Source organism: Rhinolophus sinicus, linkage group LG05 (genome assembly GCF_036562045.2).
Source record: "Rhinolophus sinicus isolate RSC01 linkage group LG05, ASM3656204v1, whole genome shotgun sequence".
Taxonomy (NCBI): domain Eukaryota; kingdom Metazoa; phylum Chordata; class Mammalia; order Chiroptera; family Rhinolophidae; genus Rhinolophus; species Rhinolophus sinicus.
Genome location: NC_133755.1, coordinates 26148857 through 26174230, shown reverse-complemented (window position 1 = coordinate 26174230; position 25374 = coordinate 26148857). Strand labels below are relative to the sequence as shown.

At 34.8% G+C, this 25374-nt stretch overlaps 2 protein-coding genes across 4 annotated transcripts in view; one reads left to right on the top strand and one right to left on the bottom strand.

Annotated features, from left to right (window-relative positions):
• The window catches only part of SOS1 (SOS Ras/Rac guanine nucleotide exchange factor 1), a 119594-nt gene extending 96285 nt beyond the window's left edge, over nt 1-23309 (top strand). For 2 of the 3 annotated variants that reach the window (XM_019742393.2, XM_019742420.2), the window contains 8 exons: nt 247-409; nt 905-1022; nt 8818-8990; nt 9197-9313; nt 10809-11073; nt 15577-15621; nt 17340-17458; nt 18387-23309. In XM_019742393.2, the coding sequence (XP_019597952.1) occupies nt 247-409; nt 905-1022; nt 8818-8990; nt 9197-9313; nt 10809-11073; nt 15577-15621; nt 17340-17458; nt 18387-18878 (1492 nt within the window). In that variant the 3' untranslated portion in view covers nt 18879-23309. The remainder of the gene's footprint in view (nt 1-246; nt 410-904; nt 1023-8817; nt 8991-9196; nt 9314-10808; nt 11074-15576; nt 15622-17339; nt 17459-18386) is intronic. The other variant, XM_019742402.2, reaches the window with a different exon arrangement.
• The window catches only part of ARHGEF33 (Rho guanine nucleotide exchange factor 33), a 101270-nt gene that overhangs the window by 10216 nt on the left and 65680 nt on the right, over nt 1-25374 (bottom strand). The window lies entirely within an intron of this gene.

Below are 25374 nucleotides of genomic sequence, written 5' to 3'. Positions count from 1 at the left end.
AGTGAAAAAACGATTGACTGGTTGATGGTGTTAGTCTAGAAAACAGTGAAGAGCAGCAAGCCTTACTGAAGGTACTGCCTTGTCTTCCAGCCTCTTATTTACCTATCATCCTGAATATATGATCTCTATGGTTACACTATAGCCACACCCCTCTGTACATTATGTTATTTACTAAATTATTTAAATCACATCTTTGTTGGAAAAATTACAAATTTTTTTAATTCAGTTTTTGTCTTTGATTCCCAGATGTATTGTAGAAACTGAAAACTTAGAAGAAAGAGTAGCTGTGGTGAGTCGAATAATTGAGATTCTGCAAGTCTTTCAAGAGCTGAACAACTTCAATGGTGTCCTTGAGGTTGTCAGTGCTATGAACTCCTCACCTGTTTACAGGCTAGACCACACGTTTGAGGTAGGTTTGTATAGACTTCTTTTTTTTTTAATGAACTTCCATTCCCTGTTCTAAGAATCAGAATTTTAACAGTTATGATCTTTAATTTTTAAGTGCCTCATCTGTCTATTCAGTAACAGTTTAAAAGATGGAATTATCAAAATTTTGAATGATTGTTCTTTTTAAATTTGGCATTCTCATTAAAATATATTTACAGATCCTAGCCTAAGTTAGAAGAAGAAAAGCTTTCAGCACTTAATTTGTAATATAATGTACAATTATGCTCACATAATTGTGTGAGGAATGGCAAGATAAACTATATTTCAGATAGATGTACACACACATACCTGTAAGTTTGTACTAGAGCCCATGGAGATTGTCTCTTTGAGGCAGTATGCTTCTTAGAATCCAACTGATACAGTTCTGTTTGGGCTTTACTCTTAGCCTGGCATTTTTTGGCAAAACCTTTGATTCCTTTTGTAAACTTACGCTCCCTAAATATATTTTTTATTGTAGCAAATACCAAGTCGCCAAAAGAAAATTTTAGAAGAAGCTCATGAATTAAGTGAAGATCACTATAAGAAGTATTTGGCAAAACTCAGGTCTATTAATCCACCATGTGTGCCTTTCTTTGGTGAGCATTTCTTGAATTTTTATTGTGTTTCTGGATAAAACAAGACACTTATTTCCTTAAATGACTGAGTTTACACATGTGTAATATAGCAGCAGAAAATACTTATTTAACAAATATTTATCACCTGAATCCTCTTAGAATTTTTCTCTGTTAGGAGGTTTTAAGATAAAGCCCAATATATACATTCCACTTTTTATTTCTTGAGCAGCCATTTGATATTATATGATGCTTACTTGTGTTTGTATATTAATAGAAATCTTTTTTATTGAATTTTAAAAAACCAAACACTCTACAAAAGAGGTATGGCCATACTCATCCATATTTATAATCATGTTTCTTGTAAACGTTTTCACATGGCTTAAATCACTGCACATGTGCCTTTGGGCGCACATCTTCTACACATCACAATTTTACCTACCCCTTTTTCCTTCCCTTCTGCACCAGAGGAAGGAAGTGCCGTTTTCTTCCTTTTAAGTCTAGAACATCTACCCATTGAATCCTCTCCCCTCCTGTAGGTTTTATTCTTAAAATGACAGTCTTATTCTGTCATCTTTTCCATATATTTCATATTTTTAATATCTCTTTCACCCTGATTTCTTTTCTCTGCCTGTATATGGGCGCTGATGATTCTTCCTCTGAATGCTTACAAAAATTCTGATCTCTATTATATGTCTGATGTTTAGTCTTTTTAGTATGTGGTATATTTTCTTCTAGCCATTTTCTCATCTATATTTATATGTTATGTAGCTTGACTTTATATTGCATATAATATTGTTATGTCCTGATTTTTTCAACTAACGTATCATATTTCCCCACATTTTTTAGGCTTTATAACCAACCTATATGTATTTACTTCTACTCTTTTTGCTATGTACATTGTATAGTTATAATTGTATGATATGTACACACTATTGTTTACTTTCTTCATTTACCATATCCTAAATACATTGTTTTATTAGTCTTCATAATTATCATTTATAATGACTGCATAATATTCCACAGAGTTGGTATGACTATTTCACTATTACCCTGTGATTGGACATATACATTGTTTCCAGCTTTTTGGCTTTCCTAAATAATGTTATAATGAATAGCTTCATATTTTTCTGTATTTGAGAATATTTTCTTGAGCTAGATATTTTACCAATCTGCCTTGTAGTTTTTATTCTTTAACATATGTTAACAACTTAAAATACTTTGTAAATTCTGTGATGTCCATCTTTCCCATTACGATTTCTATTGGTTCTAACCTTAGAAAATTCTTCCAGTCTAGTAATTTAATATTCATTCATTTTCTCCTAGCTTTATGACTTGACTTTTAAAATTGTATTTAACTCTTTAATCAAATTGAAGTCTCTTTTAGATATCATTTGAAATATTCAAATTTATTTCTCCACCAAATTATTTTTTTGTTGACCCAGGTTTATTAATTCTTCTTTATTCCCATTTATATATGGTACCTCCTACTTTAATAAATAGTTTCCCATTAAGTTCTTATACTAATGCCCCAGTTTTAATGATTGTCACTTTATAATCTGTGATTCTCAAATGGGGACAGTTTTTGCTCCCCAGAGAACATTTAGCAAAGTCTAGAGACATTTTTTATTGTTCTAATTGGAAGGTGCTAGAGGCATCTAGTGGGCAGAGGATAGGAATGTTGCTAGCAACCTGCAATGGACAGGACAGCCCCCCACAACAAAGAATTACCCAGTCCAATAGCTCAGTAGTGCCAAGGCTGAGAAACTCTGCTTTACAGTATTTTCATGTGCGATAAAGTTGGTTCTTCAATTTTTCTTCAGTATTTTCTTTGCCAGTTTTGTCTCTTTATTTTTCCAAATGAACTTTATAAGGGAGGAGGGTAATTCCCCATAATACAGTTGAAACAGTCAATTAATTCAGAAAGATAATTTATGATACATAGCTTTTTTTCTAGATGTTTTTACTTGTGAATGGCATTCATTCTATGTCTATAACCCTTTAATAGTCAATTTTTAATTTTCTTGGGTTTTCTAAATATTTAATTATGTCTGCCAATAATGATAATGCTCTTCCCTTGATTTTATTTCTGTGTTATGCCATATAACGTTGATCATATCTTCCTAAATAAATGTTAAACAGTAATGATAAAAACAAACAGCTCTGTTTTAGTCTCAGTTTTAGCAGAAATAGGTATAATTTTTCTATTTGCTTGATTAGATGTTTTTTATATTAAGAAAGTTTATAGTCATCTCCTGTGTTTTTGTTAGCAATATATATACATTTACTTTTATAGTTTGCCATCTTAGAGAAATATTTTTCTTGCTTAGCAAACTAAAATGATAGATTTACTAATACTTAACCTTCCTACTTACTAACATTAAATGCTATTTATTCATGGTGGATTAATCTTTTAAATACACAAATGAATTCTGTTCATTATCATTTCATTTAGGATTTTTGCATCCATCCTCATAATTAAGATTGATGTATGGTTTTTCTTTGTGTACTATATTTTTCAGCTTTTGTTATTATGGTTAGATTTACTTTGTAACATGAGTTAAGTACCTTTCCATCTATTGTATTCTGGAATATCATGAAATGATCTAGCCTTTAAATTTTGAAATATTCCAAAAGAAAAACCATCTGGATCTGTAATCCTTTGTAGAATATAATTCTTTAATAATGTTTTTATTTCTTCCTTAATTTTAATTTCAGTTGTCTCATTTCATTATTTTAAAAATACTAGCATTCAGTTATATCTATAAAAATGTTATTTTTAAAACTGCTCTCCTTTGTGATATATCTTTCCCATTTCTGTTTGTGCTTGTTTGTTTTAATTTGCTTTTTTCTTCCAAAAGATAAAATCTTAAATTCTCTCTGATTTTGTTTTTTATGTCATGTATTTTTATCATTATTAATTTATTCTGTTTTCCTGAGGACTTTTCCCCAAAAAAATTCTTGATAAAACTATTGAGTTCATTAATTTTCTCTTTCTGGTAAAACATTCAAGTCTATTCATTGACTTTTAAGTGTGGTGACTATGGTGCCAGTTCATACAAGGGAGCTGGGGAGCAACCTGGGTAGGTCTGATGTTCATCTCATTCAATCCGTCAACAAATATTTCTCGAGCACCCACTAAGTATCAGGGATTATGTCAGATGCTTAGAAAAAGTGAAAAATACGTAGCACTAACTGAGCATATAGTCGTGCTACTTATAGCATCTATCCTAACGCCTCTGGACTCACGATTTGGCCCCTGCTGCTCCATGACCCTGAGAGGTGGGTATTTATTCACACAGCTGAACTCTCCACAGTACTCTCTCAGACGAACTAACTGCTAATCTTCATAAACATGTTGTTATATGAACAAAGAACATTTCAGACCTGGATTTAGAGTACAGTTCGTTGTGGTTTAAGGTGAGCTGCATAATATAAACATATGTAGGTAGTTTGATAGGTACAGACAGCCTACCTGCCAGCTTTCCTACCCGTTTCTGCTTATCTTCCTGGTTGTTGAGCCTCTGCTCTTTTAAGTAATTTATTTGAATTGTATCTGGCCATTTTTCTGCTACTCTAGGAAGACTTTTGCTATTCCAAAGCTAAAGGTTATCAGTGTTCGGAGTTAGCCAGGCAGGCAGCCTTTCATGGTTCTGACCCAGTAGGTAGAGTTGTTTCTTAATTCCATCTTGTCTAGATAGTCTATAGAAACTCCTTCCAGATAGTTTGTAGAAACTCCTGCCAGAATCTTATCCTTAATTCGGCATACTGGTTTTGTTTTGTTTTCCCTCGATGGGAGGGTCAGGGGTAATATTTGACACTTTTACTTCCTCTGTCATCTTACTGAAATTCTTAGTTGGGTCTTTTGCTGACAGTGCACTATTTACAGAATAAAACTCAGGCAATTTCACCTTCGAATGAATTCTATGCCACACCACTGGTTCATATCCCGATTTTCCTACAGACACTAAAATGTTCTACTCATAGGTAGAATGGATATGTATGAGCAAACTAACATTTCTTCTAAGGTAAAAAGATGTAGATTCCTTTCTCAACCATGTCTCACCTCTCCGCACAAACATCTAAACCTGTAGCTTTGGCTTTGCTCTTTTACACAGCTCTAATTTTGTGTCCTTCTGTTTCTTGTCAATTTGACTCATCTCTACTCTTGCTTTCCTGCCATTTTAAAAGTGACTATATGTCTCTTACATCCTGGTCTGTTCTCCAAATGCTTTCTCTTCTATTCTGAAGTAATATACTTCTTTCATTCATTCAGAAACATTTACTGAATGCCTGTATGTGCCAGGCCCAGGGCTAGCTAGGTGCTGAGAATAGAGAGGCAAATAAAACATAGTCTTACCCTCAATAAGCCCCCTTGAAAGAGCAGAAAAATAAAGTATCATATAGTAAATATAATACTGTATTGTAAAGATGTATAACTCGAAGTATGAATAAAGTGCTATGGGAACCTAGAATCCTGAGCAGCCACTTTTTCCGGGAAGAGTTGGGAAGGGTATTGGCAAGAAGGTGAAACCTCACCCTTCTTCATTATTTATGTCATAATGCTCTGCTTTCCCACTCCCTCGAACAGCTGTCTCCACAGGGTATGTAAAATGACCTATTGAAAAAAATTAAGCTTTAACAGTATGTAATTTTCAGGTATATGTATATATTTGTACTACATTTTTAATTCAAAAATTATATGTATATATGTGTGTATAAACATTGAGGATGCATGCTTACACATTTTTTACTGATGTATATGATCAACAAAGTTCGGACACTACCTCCAATTAATTGTGGTAAATTGCGGTAAAATACCACTTTAGTCACACTTCGAGTTATACATCTTTACAATACAGTATTATATTTACTATATGATACTTTATTTTTCTGCTCTTTCAAGGGGGCTTATTGAGGGTAAGACTATGTTTTATTTGCCTCTCTATTCTCAGCACCTAGTTAGCCCTGGGCCTGGCACATACAGGCATTCAATAAATGTTTCTGAATGAATGAAAGAAGTATATTACTTCAGAATAGAAGAGATTGATCATTTGTTCTCCTTTTAACTAGTCATTAATTTATCATAAAATGATTTCCAAATTTTATCCTGAGGGCTCCCAAAATGCTATGTGTAAGCATTTGCATAACTTCATTCAAGTAGACTTTTAACACCTACAACATCCCATAACTTATCCCCCATGTTCCCTGTGTCAGTCATATCATCAGCCATTCAGTCACTCAAGCACAAAGCTGAGCCTTCCTTCCCACTGCCCCCACCCTCTGCCCTAACCAGCTAATCAGTTCATTTATACACCCCATTCTATCCCTGTAGGCTCTCATCATCTCACCAGGATTATTTGATCCCGCTAGCTGATCTTCCTGCTTCTAGGCTTAACTTCTTCTAAACCAGGGGTGTCCAAACTTTTTTCAACGTTTTTCACCAAGGGCCATATGCGGTAAAATACACAAACAGCTGGGCCACTCACTCGAGGTAAAGTACGTATTGCCTCACCTGGTTTATTTAAATAAACTAAATATATTTTTGGAATTTGCTGCGGGCCAATTAAAAATGGATTGCGGACCGCAGTTGGGCCGTGGGCCGCAGTTTGGATACCCCTGTTCTAAACCATCTGGCTTCACAGTACAGCCAGAGTAATCCTTCTAGAATGCAAAGATACTAATAATTTCCTAATTACCTACTAGGTTAAAGTTAAGCTCTTTTAAAAAGGCTCATCATGACCCACTCCAGGTGCTGCTACTCACAAACAATCACAGTTAGGCCATCAATTTGTGACCAATATGAAAAGTTTATTTTGGCTGCATTAAATATTGTGTACTGTTACGGACTTATTTGTCAGACTGAACATTGAGTTAAGTGGATCATGCAACAGTGTGGAGGAGAATATAACTGGCTGCAAGTAAAAGAGCCAACAGACAGCCATGGAAAATAAAAGAGCCTGTGCTTACTAGAACACATGGAAATTTGTCTTACAGGTCTACTCATATAATCAAGAGTGGCCTAGGTACTGAGAAATAATCTAACTAATACACTTAATAACTGGATACTTTATAGAATCAAACAGGCACTGATGTCTGTCATGTTTCATAATTGCTAACTTATTCACTATTGATTTTGAGTCACTCTCTGCAAGAATGTGGCCAAAAATTCCAGTATTTAAAAGTATGTCTGTAACACAAAAGCAGTTAGAACCACTAATACATGATTAGAACTAAAGTGCCTGTTCTTTTGTTCATTCTCTGCCCCTTCCAGTGCACAACCTGCAGTGATGGAGCAGGGATTAGCACTACTGATGCCTTGCTTATGTCTATCCTCACACCCTGCCACTCCTCCTCCACCACACACCAAGCCCCTGTGCTCTAGCCATACCAAGTAACACACTTTGTCTGCATGTGCCTTCCAAGCTTCCTCACAAACCAGTGTCTTTGTACACACTGCTACTTTGCTTAGAATGCCCTTCCATCTTCTTCTACTTACTAAATTTCTACTCATTTTTTGAGACTTACTTTAAGCATCACTTCATCTGTGATGCTTTTTTATTCCCACCAGGTCAGGCAGAGTTAGGCACACCTCCTTTGTGCTCTCATAGCATCTTCTGTGTTAGTACTAATCTAGCACTTACCAGATTGTACTATAATAGCCAACATTCAAAGCTCTGAACTCCCTGTGGTCATGGACTGTGTGTCTTGTCCGTCTTTCTATTAATCTCTGCAGTACCTAATGTAGTGCTTGGCATGCAGTGGAGACTCAGTATATGTGTACTGAGTGAATGAACTCAGATGTTCAGACACTCTCCTTTTTCCCCCAAAGCATCACAGTCAGCACTGTAGGGGGAAAGTCAGAAGCATAGAGAATAGGGCAAGAATAGCTACAACAGCATCAACAATCACAATCATAGCTCATTAAGCACTTACTTTTTGTCAGGCCCTATTCTAAACCTACATATAAGTTTACTCATTTCTCACAACAACGCTGCTATCCTCATTTTACAAATTAGACAGCCAAGGCACAGAATGGCTAAGTGACTTTCACAAGATTACGCAAGTAGAAAGCAGCAGAGTTGACTCCAGAACCTTCGTGCTAGAACAGAAAGGAACTAAAGTGCTCCTGGCATCAGAGGGCTGTGTAAAGAACTAAAGTGCTTGTTATGTTGTTCATTCCCTTCATCCAGTGTACAGCCTGCAGTGATGTGGAAACAGGTGCTCCTTACCAGGTTGCCACTAATTCTAGAAGTATACACACATTATACGCAGCCTGTGTGTGACAGGCTTGCAGATCCTTCCACATTGCCATGAGTGAGCCTGTCCAAACAGTACTACCTCTGAACGCCAAATCCTAAGAAGCTCTTGTGGGGCCTCAAGAGCTGAGTAAGCAGAAAGTATGATCCTCTGAATTTAACATTTTCCCCTTTTGCCAAAAATATGTGTTTATTAATGACAGGTTGTTTTTAAAGTTCCTTTTACAAAACCATGACTTACATCAAATAACGTGGTTTGGCGGGTAAGGAAAAACTGATTATTCCTCCTGAAAAATCTAGTAACTTTGTTAAACTTGGTCTCTTTTTCTTGGGTATTTATAAAACTTCAGTTTGTCACAGAATTTGATACTTACAAAAGTCTTTTTCTTGATAATCTTTATTTAGCTTGTTGTTTTTCATGAAATGGAAATCTGTGCCGTGATTCTTTGGTCATGGTGATTGAGATGGTACAGTGTAAAATACCTACAATTACTGAGAAAGAAAAAATAAACTAGCTTTTCCCATCTTTATCCTTGAAATAATTTAATTATATCTTCTAGGAATTTATCTAACTAATATCTTGAAAACAGAAGAAGGCAACCCTGAGGTCCTAAAAAGGCACGGAAAAGAGCTCATAAACTTTAGTAAAAGGAGGAAAGTAGCAGAAATAACAGGAGAGATCCAGCAGTACCAAAATCAGCCTTATTGTTTACGAGTAGAATCAGATATCAAAGTAAGTTGAATTATTTGAGTATACATATTTCTGATTTATAAACTGCCTGATAAAAGGCAGGTTTATTTTGTGGAAGAGGAAAAGGGAAATAAAACTTAAATAATTCAAATTTTCTTATGTTAAATGTTAAATTATTTTCATGAATTTCAAACTGAATTTAAAATATTTAATATTAATAATTGTTTGTTTCTTTGCATTTATTTTAGAGGTTCTTTGAAAACTTGAATCCAATGGGAAATAGCATGGAAAAAGAATTTACAGATTATCTTTTCAACAAATCCCTAGAAATAGAACCACGAAACCCTAAGCCTCTCCCAAGATTTGTAAGCATTTGTATATTTATATATTTTTTTCATTTATGTATTTTCTGCAGTTGTCATCTACATCTGGTGGTGCCATCACTACCACATGTGTTGTACAGATTAGTTTTCTGTAAAGGCATTCAGGGATGAAGTACCCATGTGATGGATGAAAGTACTGAATAAGCGCTTAATAAGTATGCTCAGGAATATCCCACTTGGTTCCACATAAATGAGCAATAATATTAACCTGAATAAATCTTGATATAGATGAAGAAATTAGGAAAATACGAAAGTTTTTATTTTTAAACAAAAAATTATTCAAGATTTATTTTAAGGAGAGGAAATTTGATTAATTTTTACTAGTTCACTTATAATATATGTACTTAGGATTTCTTTCAAAGTAATGACTTGTAAGAACTTTTAACCATGAATCATTAGCCATAAAAATAACAGGTTTGGCTAAGATACATTTTGGGGGAAATAAAGTTTACATTTTTTTTTATTACTTGTCAGTGCTTGGCCAAATTTATGTACAGTATCACCACCTCACTGAACTGAATATAATCTCTTTTATTCACAAGACAGTCAAGAAGACACATAAATGGCATGGCTTTTAAGTAACCAAGATAAATCTCATAAATGTCTTGGAATTAAAGCCTATGCCATTACCTCACAAGAATATTTCTCAAGGCCTAAAACAGTTTTTTAAAAGGTGGATTAAAAACAGCAAATTGGCAATAATCTGTTCCAATGAGGCATGCTAATATCACTGAGAAATGATCATTCTGTAAGAAAATTCCATAAAACTAACATAAACGTACAGATGAAAACTCAGGCAATTTAATGCATTTGTAAATAGCTCAAATGATCTTGATGGCATCACTGTATTATAGCATACCGTGTTTCCCCGAAAATAAGACCTAGCCAGACAATCAGCTCTACTGCATCTTTTGGAGCAAAAATTAATGTAAGACCCAGTCTTATTTTACTATTATATAAGACTTGGTAATATAATATAATATAATATAATTAATATAATACCAGGTCTTATATTAATTTTTGCTCCAAAAGACGCATTAGAGCTGATTGTCTGGCTAGGTCTTATTTTTGGGGAAACAGGGTAGTAAGGTATCATAATTCATAATGATCCTGGCTTTTCCAGTATGGTTAAATTAGTTCAACATAGTCTGTTTAAAAAGCCAGAGAAATATACAACATATCTTAGAAAGATTTCTATCCAAAAATATTAAAATAATGAATACTCTGGTATTTATAAGACTAAGACTCAATTATTTAAAGAAATTCATTCCCTAGTAATTTAGATAGCCAAGGGTTATGGAAATGGAATTGTTAATGCTTTAACCTGAAGACGCTAATTCGAATCATTATGTAACTTCTTTATTAGTGGTTTATGGTTTTCCTAAATATTAGTTGAATTTCATAAGGCATATATGTAGAAAAACCTTCCTTTCTGTTATGGTGTTGTAAGTATTGTGTTCCTTTGATGTGTCTACAGCCAAAAAAATATAGCTATCCTCTAAAATCTCCTGGAGTTCGTCCATCAAACCCAAGACCAGGTACCATGAGACATCCCACACCTCTGCAACAGGAGCCAAGGAAAATCAGTTATAGTAGGATCCCTGAAAGTGAAACAGAAAGTACAGCATCTGCACCAAATTCTCCAAGAACACCGTTAACACCTCCTCCTGCTTCTGGTGCTTCTAGTACCACCGATGTTTGCAGCGTATTTGATTCTGATCATTCGAGCCCTTTTCATTCAAGTAGGTGCTAAAATTTTAAGTGCTTTAAAGTAATTGTTAATATTATATGTGCTAGACCTAAAAAAAGAATATTTTTTATTTGTTGTAAATTTGTAGACAAATACCATTTCCAAAGACATTATTATAAAAATATAAAACAAATTCTAAACTCCAGCACCTTAAAATTTATTAAAATATTGTTGGAACAGCCCTCTTTAAATTTATCATACTTTTTTGATAGGCCTGTGATGAAATTGGTAGTTTAAACTTCATTTGAGCATTTGTTTTCAACTGGTGAATTTAAAATGCATTCTGCATATCCAGAGGTAACAAACGCCTAAAATCTGAATATCAGTCCAGTGCTTTAAATGCTGCCTCCAAAATTATTATATTTGAATACTACTCAGTACATCATTTCCTTCCCACCGAACTCTGTAGTTTCTAATATCGCAGTTTATCAGATTCAAACTCTTACTTAATCTTTGTCAGTCTACACCATCCAGCAGAAGGTATATAGTGCCTGCTAATACACTGCCTATGCTTTCAAGCCCAGCCTTTCAAATCTCATAGTCTGCATACGATTGCTCATTTCTTTCTTGTTTTTATATCAGTATTATCCAGTAAAATTTAATGTGAGCCACATGTATACTTTGAATGTTCTATAGTCACATTAAAAAAAAGAGGTGAAATTTATTTTATTTAACCCAGTATCTGTAAAATATTGTCATTTCAACATGAAATCAATATGAAAATTTATTAATGAGATATTTTATGTTCTCTTTTGGTTCTAAATCTTCAAAATCCAGTGTGCATTTTACACTCACAGCACTTCTCAATTTGGACTAGCCATATTCAAGTGATCACTAACCACATGTAGCTAGTGGCTACCAAACTGTTTAACTCAGCTCTAGCCTTTTGAAGAGGCTGCCTTTTATATGTAGATTACTCTTCTTTTATTAATTTCCTAATCAATTTCATACAGAGCTTTAAAGCTCTACTGAGAACACGCTACCTTTTTTTCACTTGTTCATTATTAAATCGTAACTAGAATCTAATCACCTTTAACCCTCTCACAACCACTTCCTCGTGCTCTCCCGTTTTGGCTGTCTTAGCTCAATGTATAGATCAAATTTTGCTATAGTATCTGACAGAATAGAATCCAGAACTCAGAGACACCATGACATTATGGGGGAAGAGGTTGAGGAGCACTGACCTAGGAGAAACCACTGTTCTAGGACTTAGGCTTTGTAATCTTAACCTTGAGGGTTTTCTCAATTTCTCTTTCTTTGCAATAAAGAAAACCCCTATTACTATTCCCTTTGCTCTTAATAAAAATTGAAAATAACTGGTTTTGAAATCACATGAACCAGCATAATATAAAACTACCTGAGTGCTTATTAGTTAGTCCCTTACTTAAAACTTACCAGTGGCCTATGTGTATTAAAGGTCCTCATCTGCTATTGACCCCACTTCTGCTTAACAGAGCTGCTTGTGGGGGGGTGGGGGCGGGGGAAGAGCAGGGAGGAGAGGTCACCAGAGCGTCCTACTTGCCAACCACTGTGTTGCCCCCAGAGTGAATCCCTAATTCCTTGTTTCCCTAGGTTCTGGCAGCTAAGAGCTACTATGCCTACACTCTTATGTCATCTGAACATATTCCACTCAATACGAAGCAGCAGAACGTTCCACTGCTTACGTTTTTCAAAAGGCAAAGTTTGACTAGAATTTTGATTAGTTATAATAGTACTTTTTTGCTTCTTAAAGTTTTTATCCCAAAAGAATTTACTTTAAAACCAGTAATTAATATATTCAGCCAGTATCTTGTATATTTCACTCCTTGCCAAGCACTACACATCTTCTCTGGTGAAGCATACAGTCTTACTGAGAGATGAAAAACAATCATAGTAAAAAGAAAATCATAGTTAAGTGTTCAACTATTGTTAAATGCTGTGATTTTATACTACAATCATTTTTTCATCTCTCAGTAAGATTGCAAGCTTTACCAGAGATGTGTAAATGCTTAGCAAATGCTCAATGAATGGTGAAGACATAATGCTGTAGAAGTTACACAAAGATAACCACAGAATGGGCAAGAATGGTCATGTAAAGCTGTGTAGTCAAGACAGAGAGAGAAGAAAACTGGCCCCCTAGTTAGTGCGGCTACCCACATGCTCACATTCAGAGTCCTGCTCCACACCTTGCTCTGGCCAGGTCCACCTCTCAGGTGATAATGATGGTGGCTGGGAAAGGGGAAAGACCACCAGCTGCTATAGCAAGGAAGACAGGAGGATGAAATGCTCTTAGGACCTTCCTGTTTGAAGGCTGCCTAGTCATAAAAGGGAGCCGAAGGTCTGACCGGGACTGTGCTACAGATGAGCGTTAGCTCCACCCCTTAAGGGACGCTTTGACAACAGAAGAGGTATTCCAAGTATTTCAAGCTGGAATGCAAGGATTTTTCTTCATAGAAGATTGTTGTCGGTGATTAGTTTCTAATCTCAAATACATTTGCATTAGCAGGTTTTTGTGAATTAAAGATGTTATCTATTATTTATATAAATGTTTTCTATAGGAAAATGCTCAGTCCTATTTTAAGAATGACTCATTTATAAATTAGAGAGTGTCTTCAACAATGGTTTCAAACCTGACTGTATATTATAATCCCCTGAGGAACTTTAAAAATTTAGCTATATTCCCAGCCCACGCTTGAATTAGTCTTGCACTGGCACCTGGGCATCAGCATTTTTTAAAAACTCCCCAGGGGGTTCTAATGTGTAAGCCAAGACTGAGAACCACTGATCTATTTTTTGGGATTTGTACTTAACTACTACTATTTTAACTCATTGGATTTCACTCCTAAGTCATTATCAATAAATTTGTTCAGTACCAGCTGACAAGAATTTTCAGTATATATTTCTTGATTAAAGCTTGTATAATTGTAAGAGTTTTTAAATAGCATTTTCCCAGCTGTGAGACCAAGCAATTAGTTTAAAGTGACAAATTCGAAAAGTGTCCCAAATTTACCATAGGGATGAGTGCTGTATATAAATAGGATGAAAGCCAAGTGTGCAGTATATGCACAGGTATAATCATTCTTTCTAAAAGCCTGCAGTGTGTAGCTGTCCTGGGCTTTGTGTTTTGATTTTATTTCTATATTGTACTAAGTGTACTACCATGTTCTCGAGGCTTCTCTCCAGGAGGCATACTTATTTCCTTTCCAAGCAGAAAATACAGAAGTAGGTAAAAACTAGAGCTGGATACGCCCTTAACCCTGTTATGTCATAGGTGCCTAATAAGTAAGTAGTGAGGAAAATCATTGACAGAGCAATAGCTTCATTTAATATCAAAGTATAAAAGTGAATTTTAATCTTCTGAGATTGTTAGAATTAGCTGGGTTGCTACCCTTTAGTAACTGTGCCCGCCAAATAAGTATCAGTACAGATGGAAAGGAGATAATCGTGTAAATTATTTGAAGTTGGGGCTGTCTGGGAAATAAGACCACTGTAGCTATATAACCAATCAAATTAATATTATTGCCAGCTGAGCCTGGAATGTAAAATTATCCTTGTTCTGACCAAAAAAGCTGGACAAAACCGAGGTCCAAATTATTTCAGTGACTGCTTATTATGCAAAACTTAGAGAAACCTGAATTTTAAAAAATCAGTTCAGTCTAGTATTACAGGAATTACTTTAGTCTGTTGGATATTATCTATTGGTAATATGAAGCAGTGTAACATAAATGACTATATTGACTTAAAACCAGTATAGATTAGTCTCTTGTCTCCTTTTTTTCTATTTCAATGCTCTTGGGGCTTTGGCTTTTATGATTTTCAATTATTTTCTTAAAAGAATTAACATTACTGAAATTAGACATTCTAAGTTTATCAGTGAGTTGCCTATATAACATGTGTCTAAGCACCAAATTTTATTGATTTTTTTTTTAAAGAAAAAGGTGTTCAAGAATATGAAAGGAAAATATATATATCACTTTCAAGCTTGTTTGGTAATATCCAAAGCTGTAGTTATTTTATGATGAGAATATATGCCTCAAGAACATTTTCAAAGGTATATAATAGTAACATTAGTAAGAAATCCCTTTTATTTTTTAATTTATATAACATTATTTACTATTTATTTAACAAATTTGTGTTTTCAAAGTAATCTTTAGCACATGACATATTTCTATATGTCCAGCTGAATTCTTTGCTCAATTGGGTTTATATATTTTTTAAAAGTCTTCCACTAATATGGGATATTTTAGTTTTCTCATGGATGCTTTTCATTTAATTATTATGACATCAACTAGTGAATCTAAAAGGAATATTCAAAACTCCCAATATGATATTAACTCAATTTAATTCTTTATTTTTCTCAAAAGTAAGTAGTAATGAGCTTTCACTATAGACTGTTATACCATTCTTTAAACTAGAATGACAAAAATAACATTTTTATCAAAAATAAATTTTTACAGATGAGTTGAATATATCAATGAAAGAAAAAAAATCTACTTTTTCTTGTTTCCTTTCACAGGCAGCGATACCGTCTTTATCCAAGTTACACTGTCCCATGGCCCAAGTTAGTATATTTGGTTTAAGACTCATAATTCTCGCTTTGGCTTTAAAAATTAAACCAAGTGTAACCTTTCCTGCTAAAACTCTTCTTGAGTCTGACAGCATTGGTACCTTGCTTGCAACATCTTAGAAGTGAGGCCTTCACTTACGCTATCTTTGGATCATAAATTATTTGCTTAAACTTACATACTTTTAATGCTTTTTGTAAAAGCTTTTTCTCTTTTAAAAGAACATTACTGTATGGGTGGCTTCCACATTTAACCATTTCTCTTTTCCAACTGTAGAGGTCTAAATATTTCTTACTGCTCAACTTTAAAAAGAAAAAAAAGCAAGAGCATGCATGCGCACATGGGAATGCTGGCAGCTACATGCGTGTCTAAACCACAAAATACACTTAGCCTGGCGACAATGCAGACTGTAGGCAAATAACTGTTATTTGACTTTAGAAGAACTGTCTTATAATTGCAACTACTTAAATTATACAGCCTAAATATTCATCACTGTTAAGCAAAATAAAGTTCCATTGTAGATATTTGCTTTTAATTTTAAAGTAGGCTACCAATTCCAAATTATTCCATCAACTTTAAGCTAATAGGTTAATGTTTTTTGCTGTCCTTTATATAAATGATTTCAAAATGTGTACAACAGAAAATGTTAGTTATAAGCTAAATTAACTTACATAGTCTCTTAAGAAATACGGTAGGTGATCAAACTGTTGCTCATTTGCACATCAGTACTTAAAGTACTATTTTTAAGTTCTATATTGTTATAACATTTAATTGACAAAACAAAAGCAGTCAATAATTAAGGGAAAAAAGAACCCATCAAGTATGATTTTGAGTGATCATTTATGTATTATTTCCATATCTTATTTTTATAGTGCTCATAAACTAGCTATCAACTTACATAAATGATTTCTTTCAAAGTGTAATTATTTATATGCCTATATTATGCCTTTGTCATCATAAATATCTGTAAGATAGGTTCCAATTAGAAGCTTTACTCACCTTTTTTGTGCCACTTTATCAACTTATTCTTAAGTCAGGTTCGTTAGATACTAGCATAATTTCTGTTTTTGTTATCGGGGCTGCTTCAGTCATCTTGAATAGCTCCATCACAATAAAAACTTTTAGATTAGAGTCTGATGAACCTGATTTTGCTTACCCAGCAAGGAGAGCTTATACCTAAGTAAAATGACAAGAGACCCTTCCTGCAGACATTAGATTCTCTCCCTGACATCCTTGGGGAGAAACATTGGGGACAGTGGTTAAGATCAGAAACGAATCCCAAGGATTATCCAGTGACTTTATTATATATATATGTATGTATTCAGAAGAAAAAAATGAGCCCATCACAAAAGCTTAACAAAAGTTACCATTCCAAAGGTTTTTAATAATTTGCTATCCCAGAAATACGAGAATCAGACCCAAATTTAAAATTCCAATTATAGATTAACAATAGGAATGTTGTTTTGTTCAAGAAGCAAAATAACAGAATATGTTAGGCAGCTTTTTTTCTGAAAATTCTGCTAAAAAGATTATGCATGCTTTTATAGCAGTTTGCTTTAATAAAGGAAATACTATTGGATATTGGTACTACTGCTTTTGGTACTTATGTACATTTCTTTTAATAAATATAAGCAGTTTCCCAGTAAGCCTTTTCAGGATTAATAGATGAAATAAAATTGCTACGAACTTTTTAAAAAATTTTAACATCCTACAGGATCTGCTTCAGTATCATCTATAAGTTTAACCAAGGGCACTGACGAAGGGCCCGTCCCCCCTCCTGTCCCTCCACGGAGACGACCAGAGTCTGCCCCAGCGGAGTCATCACCATCTAAGGTGAAGTAGAAAATCCTGGTACCTGGAATTGGGGGGTCTTACGTTACATTGTGCTCAATTGCTGTGTCTAGTTTAGTTTTTACTAGATCAGGTTAACACCTCAGTATTTAGGCTTAAGTGAGGTTAAACAAGGATTGAATATGGATTTACCATGCAGTAATGTTTATTTCTTTTCTTCTGAAATTAGTGGGGGGTTTTTGGTATATTTTCAAAGGAAATCTAAATCATGGGGTACTGTCAAGGAGAAAACAGTTATCTATAAAGTAAGAGTATTATAGTCTCAAGCAGTTCTTCAAAAACATATACACGCAGAGAGAAGAAGTCTGAAGCTTTATATGAAAGTACATTTTAAGTGAAACTGTATCTTAGCATATGCTAAACATTACCTGTCTGAGCCCTTAATAGTGAATCTGACATGCTTTTAAATGGGATTTTCATGAAAATTCTGGGTTAGAAGAGACCTTAAAGGCTGAAAATAGCTATGTTTTCCACCTATTTAAACTTCTTTCTTTACCAATTGTTAACTTGATTCAGTGGTTCTCAAAGTGTCCAGAGGGCAGAGCACCTGGACCAGTCAAGGCACTCTTTGCAGAACATCATGAAAGGTTAATATAGTACGTTTATTGTAAAATTAACAGGTAACTTACGTTAAATCAGAAATGGTCTTAGATTGAGTGATAGGTAAGCAGTAGCAAACAACAAAATTTTGAGAAAAGTAATTACAGTAAAAATTTAACATTGAGAAAAAAATTTTTTTTAATGAATTGGCATAACTTCCCATTTAAAACATATGGCAAAGCTCCCAGATCCATACCTAGGGTTCTTCCAATAGCATGTTTGAAAACCCCAACTTAATTCTTAATATATTCATGGTACTACATTAATTAAATTATTAATAAATGTGTTTTATTTGTTTCATTTGTCTTAGATTATGTCTAAGCATTTGGACAGCCCCCCAGCAATTCCTCCTAGGCAACCCACATCAAAAGCTTATTCACCACGATACTCAATATCAGACCGGACCTCTATATCAGATGCTCCTGAAAGCCCTCCCTTGTTACCACCACGAGAACCTGTGAGGACACCTGATGTTTTCTCAAGCTCACCACTACATCTCCAACCACCCCCTTTGGGCAAAAAGAGTGATCACGGCAATGCCTTCTTCCCAAACAGCCCTTCCCCCTTTACCCCACCTCCTCCTCAGACACCTTCTCCTCATGGCACCAGAAGGCATCTGCCGTCACCGCCATTGACACAAGAAGTGGACCTTCATTCCATTGCTGGGCCACCTGTTCCTCCACGACAAAGCACTTCTCAGCATATCCCTAAACTCCCTCCCAAAACTTACAAAAGGGAGCACACACACCCATCCATGCACAGAGATGGACCACCACTGTTGGAGAATGCCCATTCTTCCTGAGTCCTCTGTACCAGGGTGTATGTTTTCCTATCCCCAAATCCATTGCTGGCAATGGATGCACTGAATGTGCCAGCACTGAGGAGGTAAAATGAGAACTCCAAACACTAACGACTCTACTTCAAGATGCAGTAAAGACAATGAATTTTAACCTAGACATAATTATAAAATGAAAATGGTATTCGTTTAGAATATGGAAAGACTAATCCAGAGGAATTGGACAGCTGATTGCACCTGAAACTCAATTAAAGGGATTTTTTCCAGCCAGTGGGCCAGAGTCCTGTTTTTGTGAAGTGATCTTTGTCATTAAAGGGATGGAATACAGTCTAGTGTCTAGTAGGCCCACATGATGACCATTTTTGTAATTCAAAATATTATGCACTTTTTAAAAAGAAATCTTAAACAGGGATCTTCATATCCTCCTTTGTTTTCCTTTGCTTTCACTCGTCCGACTTTAGAATATTTTCTTAAAAATCATTCAAAGGACTGTGAGGAAAGGCTGTGTACCTGACCTTGTTGGAATCAAGGCCCAGCACTGTACTACAGTCCTGTTTACAGATTATTACAGTGAATTGAATGAAATGAATGGGTACCGAGGCTTCACCAAAGAGGTACTTTTTTTTTTTTTTTTTTTTTAGGAATAATTATATCAATTTTAAGAGCATTCCCCTACCCACCGTCCTTATACAAACAAAACGTGGTGGTGTTGCCTTCAAATGAGAATTTTTGTGTCATTAACATGACAGAAGAACTTTTTTAAAACTAACTGTCAAGTATATGATTTACATTTAGGAGACTGTTAATCTATGCGATTGTCATTTCTCCCTCCCCCCACAAAAGTTTACTGGTAATCCATGTCCTGGCTTGTCGCTGTCTCTCTAACCATGCTGTGGAAATGCGGTCACCCACTGTGACGAGGAGCACTTAGTACTTGCTGGGCATCACTGACACCATTCATGTTTTACTAATCGCTGAGTAATCAGCATATCTAGAATTACCTTGCATTGCCTAAATCATGTGTATATAGTGAATGTTATATAATAAACTTGGCAGGTCTGTTTTAATTTAATTGAATAAAGATACAAATACTTTGTTTGGCTGGCATATATTAAATTATTATATGGCGAAAATGGTTGATTCTTATTTCTTTCAGTTGAAACACACACACACACACACACACAACACTAAGCATAAAAGCACGTATTGTGGTACGCCTTGGTTTCTAGTTCTGGATGTATGTATTCATCTTAATGATCTAAAGTTGCAGTTTGGCATGTAGAAAAATATTTGGTTAGAATAGGATGGGTATCTTTTAAGGAGAACTTTGTACGTTTTTTAATTTCCTAGGCAACATATGTACAGCTTGTTAAAGTTTATATTAAACATTCTACCTTGCTTGAGGTCTTTGCTCTATCAGAACTATTCATAGTAGAACATCTGCCTACATCATTAATATCATAATATGGATTATTCATTAAGCCTATGTACTGATCTTCTGAGTCTAACAAATACTGTAACTGAAATGCATGCAGCTTGTTGAAGAGAAAAAGTTTATTTAAGCTCCACTATAATGTCTGTGAGATGTGCAGTATTCCATCCTTAGAGAGTCATCATTTCATCAGTATGTGCATGTGTCCTCTGAATAATGAAGCAACATTTCAGCAGCTCTGTTAACCATGCCATTAGAGACATTTTTACAAGTGCTGTATCATGGTGGAAACCTAATACTTTAATTTCCTGTGACATTTATTAGAACATTAAATGTACATCACAATAGTACAGTATACAGTCCTCTAAGACCAGAATGTTGATTGCACCGTCATTGAGCAATCCATCATAGCATATCCTTATTTGTTAGAGTTGAATATCTGTTTAATAACTGTACCATTCTTCTTATGGTAGCCATTTTTCTTTTTGTAAAATGTCTGCTTTTTAAGTGTCCCAAAAAATTAATTTCAAATCCCCTCTTGTATGCAAAGTGTCCATAAAACCATTAATTCAATAAGTATTTAAGCCGACTTACTAGTGCTGCTACAATTAATCATAATACACATTCCAGAATCTCCCATGGCTTTTTATTGACCAGCCTCATTGTCCCTAGGATTTCCTTTTATATGTCTTACTGATCGCTTTTTTTAATTATACCATTCCTACTCCAAATGAGAAACAGAAAAGTCACATTGGAGCCCACTCAATATCTTTCTGGCCAGTGTGTTCGCCTTCAATAACGGTTTCAACCTGCCCGATCATATAAAGAGGAAAATATCAAGTTTGGAGTTCTAATCATACTTCTCTGCAAAGGGAACCATTCAACCCCGGTGGTTCTAGGAGACCACCTCACTGTGCATCAGCTTTGTATGCATTGTGGATAGAGGATATTTTTATGTTGCAGTGTGACATCTGGGTAAAAATATTTGCTGAAGTGGTAACTAATTAAAAAAATTCCAATTGGATGTCCTTAAATGGAGGTGAGAAAACTGTATCCTTGCCTTCACATGTGGAACATTAACTAGCTGACAATTTATTCTTTGTAATAACTAGAGCATACTTAAATCAGGGACGAGAAGTGGCTGAGAAGATAAATGCATCACCACAAAATTCTGCTTTTGAATCTGGGACATTACAAGATAGTCAATGCAGCATGACTTTTTCTGAACTGGATTCCAAAATAACGGAACATTTCTCTTAGAAATGGAAATGTTCATAGATGTTTCATTATCTTTGGATCACACAATGAAAATATTTCCAGTAAAATATTACTTAGGTGGGCTGATAAAGAAAGGAAGACTTTTCACATCCAAGCATGTTTAAAAACAGGAACAGATAAGCATGTTTCTAAACTTACTGAAAGACAGGTTATTTACTCTTTCCAGTCTTCCAATGTATTTTAAGAGTACAAATAATGAGGAAATATGCAAATATTAAAAGTTGGCTTAATTAAAGACTGTTGGGTATCAAATTATGTGTTTCGTAGGTTACTGTGCTCTAACAACTCAAGAATGTTTTATGGGAGTTGATTTTAGCAAAGAGCATGCCACATAAATTATACTACAATCAACAGCAGTCTAGTAAAAAAGTACTATTTCAGTTGGAAACTATATTATGGTTTTAAATTCTTTAATGGGTTTTTTTCATAAATCAAAAATTGCATAAACCAAAAATTAGTTGGTATCTAGGATCATGCTCTTGTCTTAATTCTCGTTTAGCTTACTTTAGTCATGTATTTCATCACTTGTCTTTTAATGACAGCTTAAATTCAGTTTTAAGTGGCTCAGCAAAATAAATAATGCATATGGAGGGAGGGGTGTCCCAATTTATTAGTATTGTACATATTGAGAAAAACTTTTTTTTTTTCCCCTCCAGATTTAGAAAGAAACAGACTTAACCATTTATTTCTTGGTGTTCTGCTGCTATGGGTAGGTTCACTTATTTTTTTAACCTTTATTGTTTGACTGTTATATAAGTGCAGGTCCTGTTGTGTTGCACATTAATCTTTACCAGTAAAATAAACATCACAAGGTTAATATCAGTTTGGCTGAAAGAATTATGCAGTAAAATTATAAGGGAAAGTGATGACTTAGTTTATTTCAATTTTCTTTTGAAACATCTCATTACTAACTTTGAAAATCACTTCATAATCCCTTATACATGAGCCAATAAAATATTTTGAACTCTAGTTAAGAAGCATGAAGTCTATATGATAAATCTAAACAACAAAAGCACTTGTAACTTGTTTTGTAAATTTCATGCCTTATTTTCCATTTTTGACACCGTAAAGTGCATTTTCTGTCAACTGTGAGTAAATTTCCCTTTTGCCTTTAACGAAAATAGTGCATTAAGTAGCCAATTGCTGCAAAATTATAAAACAAGTTAGCTAAAGGTGGATCACACTGAACTACCACTCAAAGAAATAAGATGCATAACAGATAGAAGTAATGTGTGGATTTAGTGAAAGTGCACCTGTGCCAGATGCATGCCACTTTCAGTAGCTGCCAAATGTGCCTTTAATTAAGAACATCTCTAATTTTTTTCTTCAGATCAAGTCAGCATTTGGGGGTGGGATCAGGGCAGGGGACTTTGGGGTGCAAATATCTGGTGAAACTCATCAGAGAAGAAGCCTTTGTCAAAGTGACATGTATAACTTCAGTTGAAACACGTTCGTGTATATATATGTGTATTTGCCTTTGTTTAGTAGCACAGTATTTGCTAAAATAATTGTCAAAAAAATTTGCTCTGTAAGTCTTACTTTGATGTAAAAACAAAGTGTGGTCTATACATCTAATATGGCCTTTGTACCTAACTATGTTTGTAGGTAATCTTTGTACTCTTATGTGCAGCAGTATTTGGTTTGCATTTTAAGTGAAAATAATGGCTGTTATTTTTCTGGCATTACTAAGATAAACTGAAAAATAATAAAGAAAAATGCCTTACATAGCCCACAAGTGTATTATTTTTGCATGTATTGATTTTAGAGGGCAATATTTTGTCATTAGTGATTTTCATTTTAGCTCGTATTTTCAATATAGAAATAGTTTTCTCTTTATCATGGTCTTGCTTTAGAGGTGCTTATTTCTATATCACAATATCATAAAAGAAGTTCAGTATTTCCTTCTGTATCATTATAGTGAGTGGGAGACCCTTGGGATGAAGATTAGTCCTTTAGTGACCAGGTGTCACCTGGATGAAGTTTCAGAGGACCGAGGCATTTGTATTCCATAAAAAGTTTTATGGTATCACGGTTCCTTCGCATGCAAGTTTTGCTGAGATCTGCTGGAACATGGCAGCCTGACATTTAGCAAGTCTTTCTAGGCTTGGCATGAAAAGGTACAGTTTGCAGACGGTAAAGAATTATGCAAATGAGAGGTTATTCATGGTGAACTATAGAATGTAAAAATTGATGAATCCTTAGAGATCCAAAACCTACTTAAAAATTGAAGCAAGTGAGGCCGGCAGCAGTGAGATGACTTAACAGTTAGTGATTGAGACCACTGCCTAATTTGATTCATGGTATTTGGAGGACTGCTTTCAGGAATAGCTAAAATGTACTAGTGGTTTTTTACCCCTGATTTAATGACACAAAATCATCAGTTTGTACAAATTCCATTTGTAGGCTATTGTGAAGTCCACGTATGTATTTTTTTAGTATATTCTAGGTTAGCAATTTAATAACAGCTATATGAAAATAACATTAATATTGATATTAGTCAAACCTGATTTTGAATTTGCTCTTGACACGTCACTTCCTTTGAATTTTAGCCAGTTGGTTTGCTTTTCTGCTTATTTTAATCATATTAGCTCATTACAGATTGGGGGTGCTTAAGTCTCTAGGGTATAGCCCACAGCTAAGCCTGTCTCTGCAGATAGATGCACATGGCTTCCAGAGACAAGGAGGGCTTTGACAGAGTATGATTCCAAAAAAGCAGCTTATGCCCATTCTAACATTTTAGGACTTTTGAGTCTCATTGGAGGCAAGAAAAAAACTACAGCCCATTTTAAGACGCTAGTTTCTCTACCTTCATGACTCATCAAGAAAAGGAAGAATCATTGTGGTACAAGAGTACAAGCAGGTGTTTTGAAATCACACATATCTGCGTTCACATTCTGGTTCTATTACTAGATGTGTGACTTTGGAGAAGTTATTTAAATAATGAGTCTGTTGCTCATCGATACGTAAGGTTGACAGATCTATTTGAGACTATCGTGAGGTTTACAGGTACAGTAAGTCCTCACTAAATGTTGTTGATAGGTTGTGCAACTAAGCAAAATGACATATAATGAAACTGATTTTACCACAGGTTAGTTGATATAAACAAGTGTTAATTTCCTACAACATCTCATCAATGTTATAATGAAACAACATTGAACAAAACGTTATTTGAGGACCTGCTATAATATGTGTAAAGCCCAGTCAGTGGCTCTTACAGACTAGTTGCTTAATAAACTACTAAAGTTATGAGGGATATGTCTTCAAAGTTTGCTTGCTATTAGATTTCTTTAAGAGGTTGATGTTTCATCCTGAAGTCTCCGTATTTTGATTTACAGCTTCCTTTGAGGTTTGTTGTCCCTTAAATTGGTTTTGAGTGACCTTAATTATAAGTATTTCATAAAGGCCCATCTGACTATTTAACTTTCAACAAGTATTTATTGTTCCAGGGACAGTTCTGATTTTGGAATATAGCAATAAGCAAAACAGCCAAAAATCCGTATCATCCTGGGCTTAATAATGTAGTGAGGAGTTGTAGACAATAGATAAGAAGAATGAATAAGTATAGGACACATTAGAATATTGTACTCTATGAACAAGGACAAGGTGGTAAGAATGGAGGGGACAGGGGAGGTGACATTTAAATGGGATAGTCAGAGTCAGCCTCATGGAGAAGGTGACGAAGTTAGACTTGAAGGAGGAGAAGGAATGAGACATGGAAGAATCAGGGGAAAGAATATGCTAAGCCACCAGGAAAAGCCAATCCAAAAGCCCAGAGGCAGAACATATTTAGTA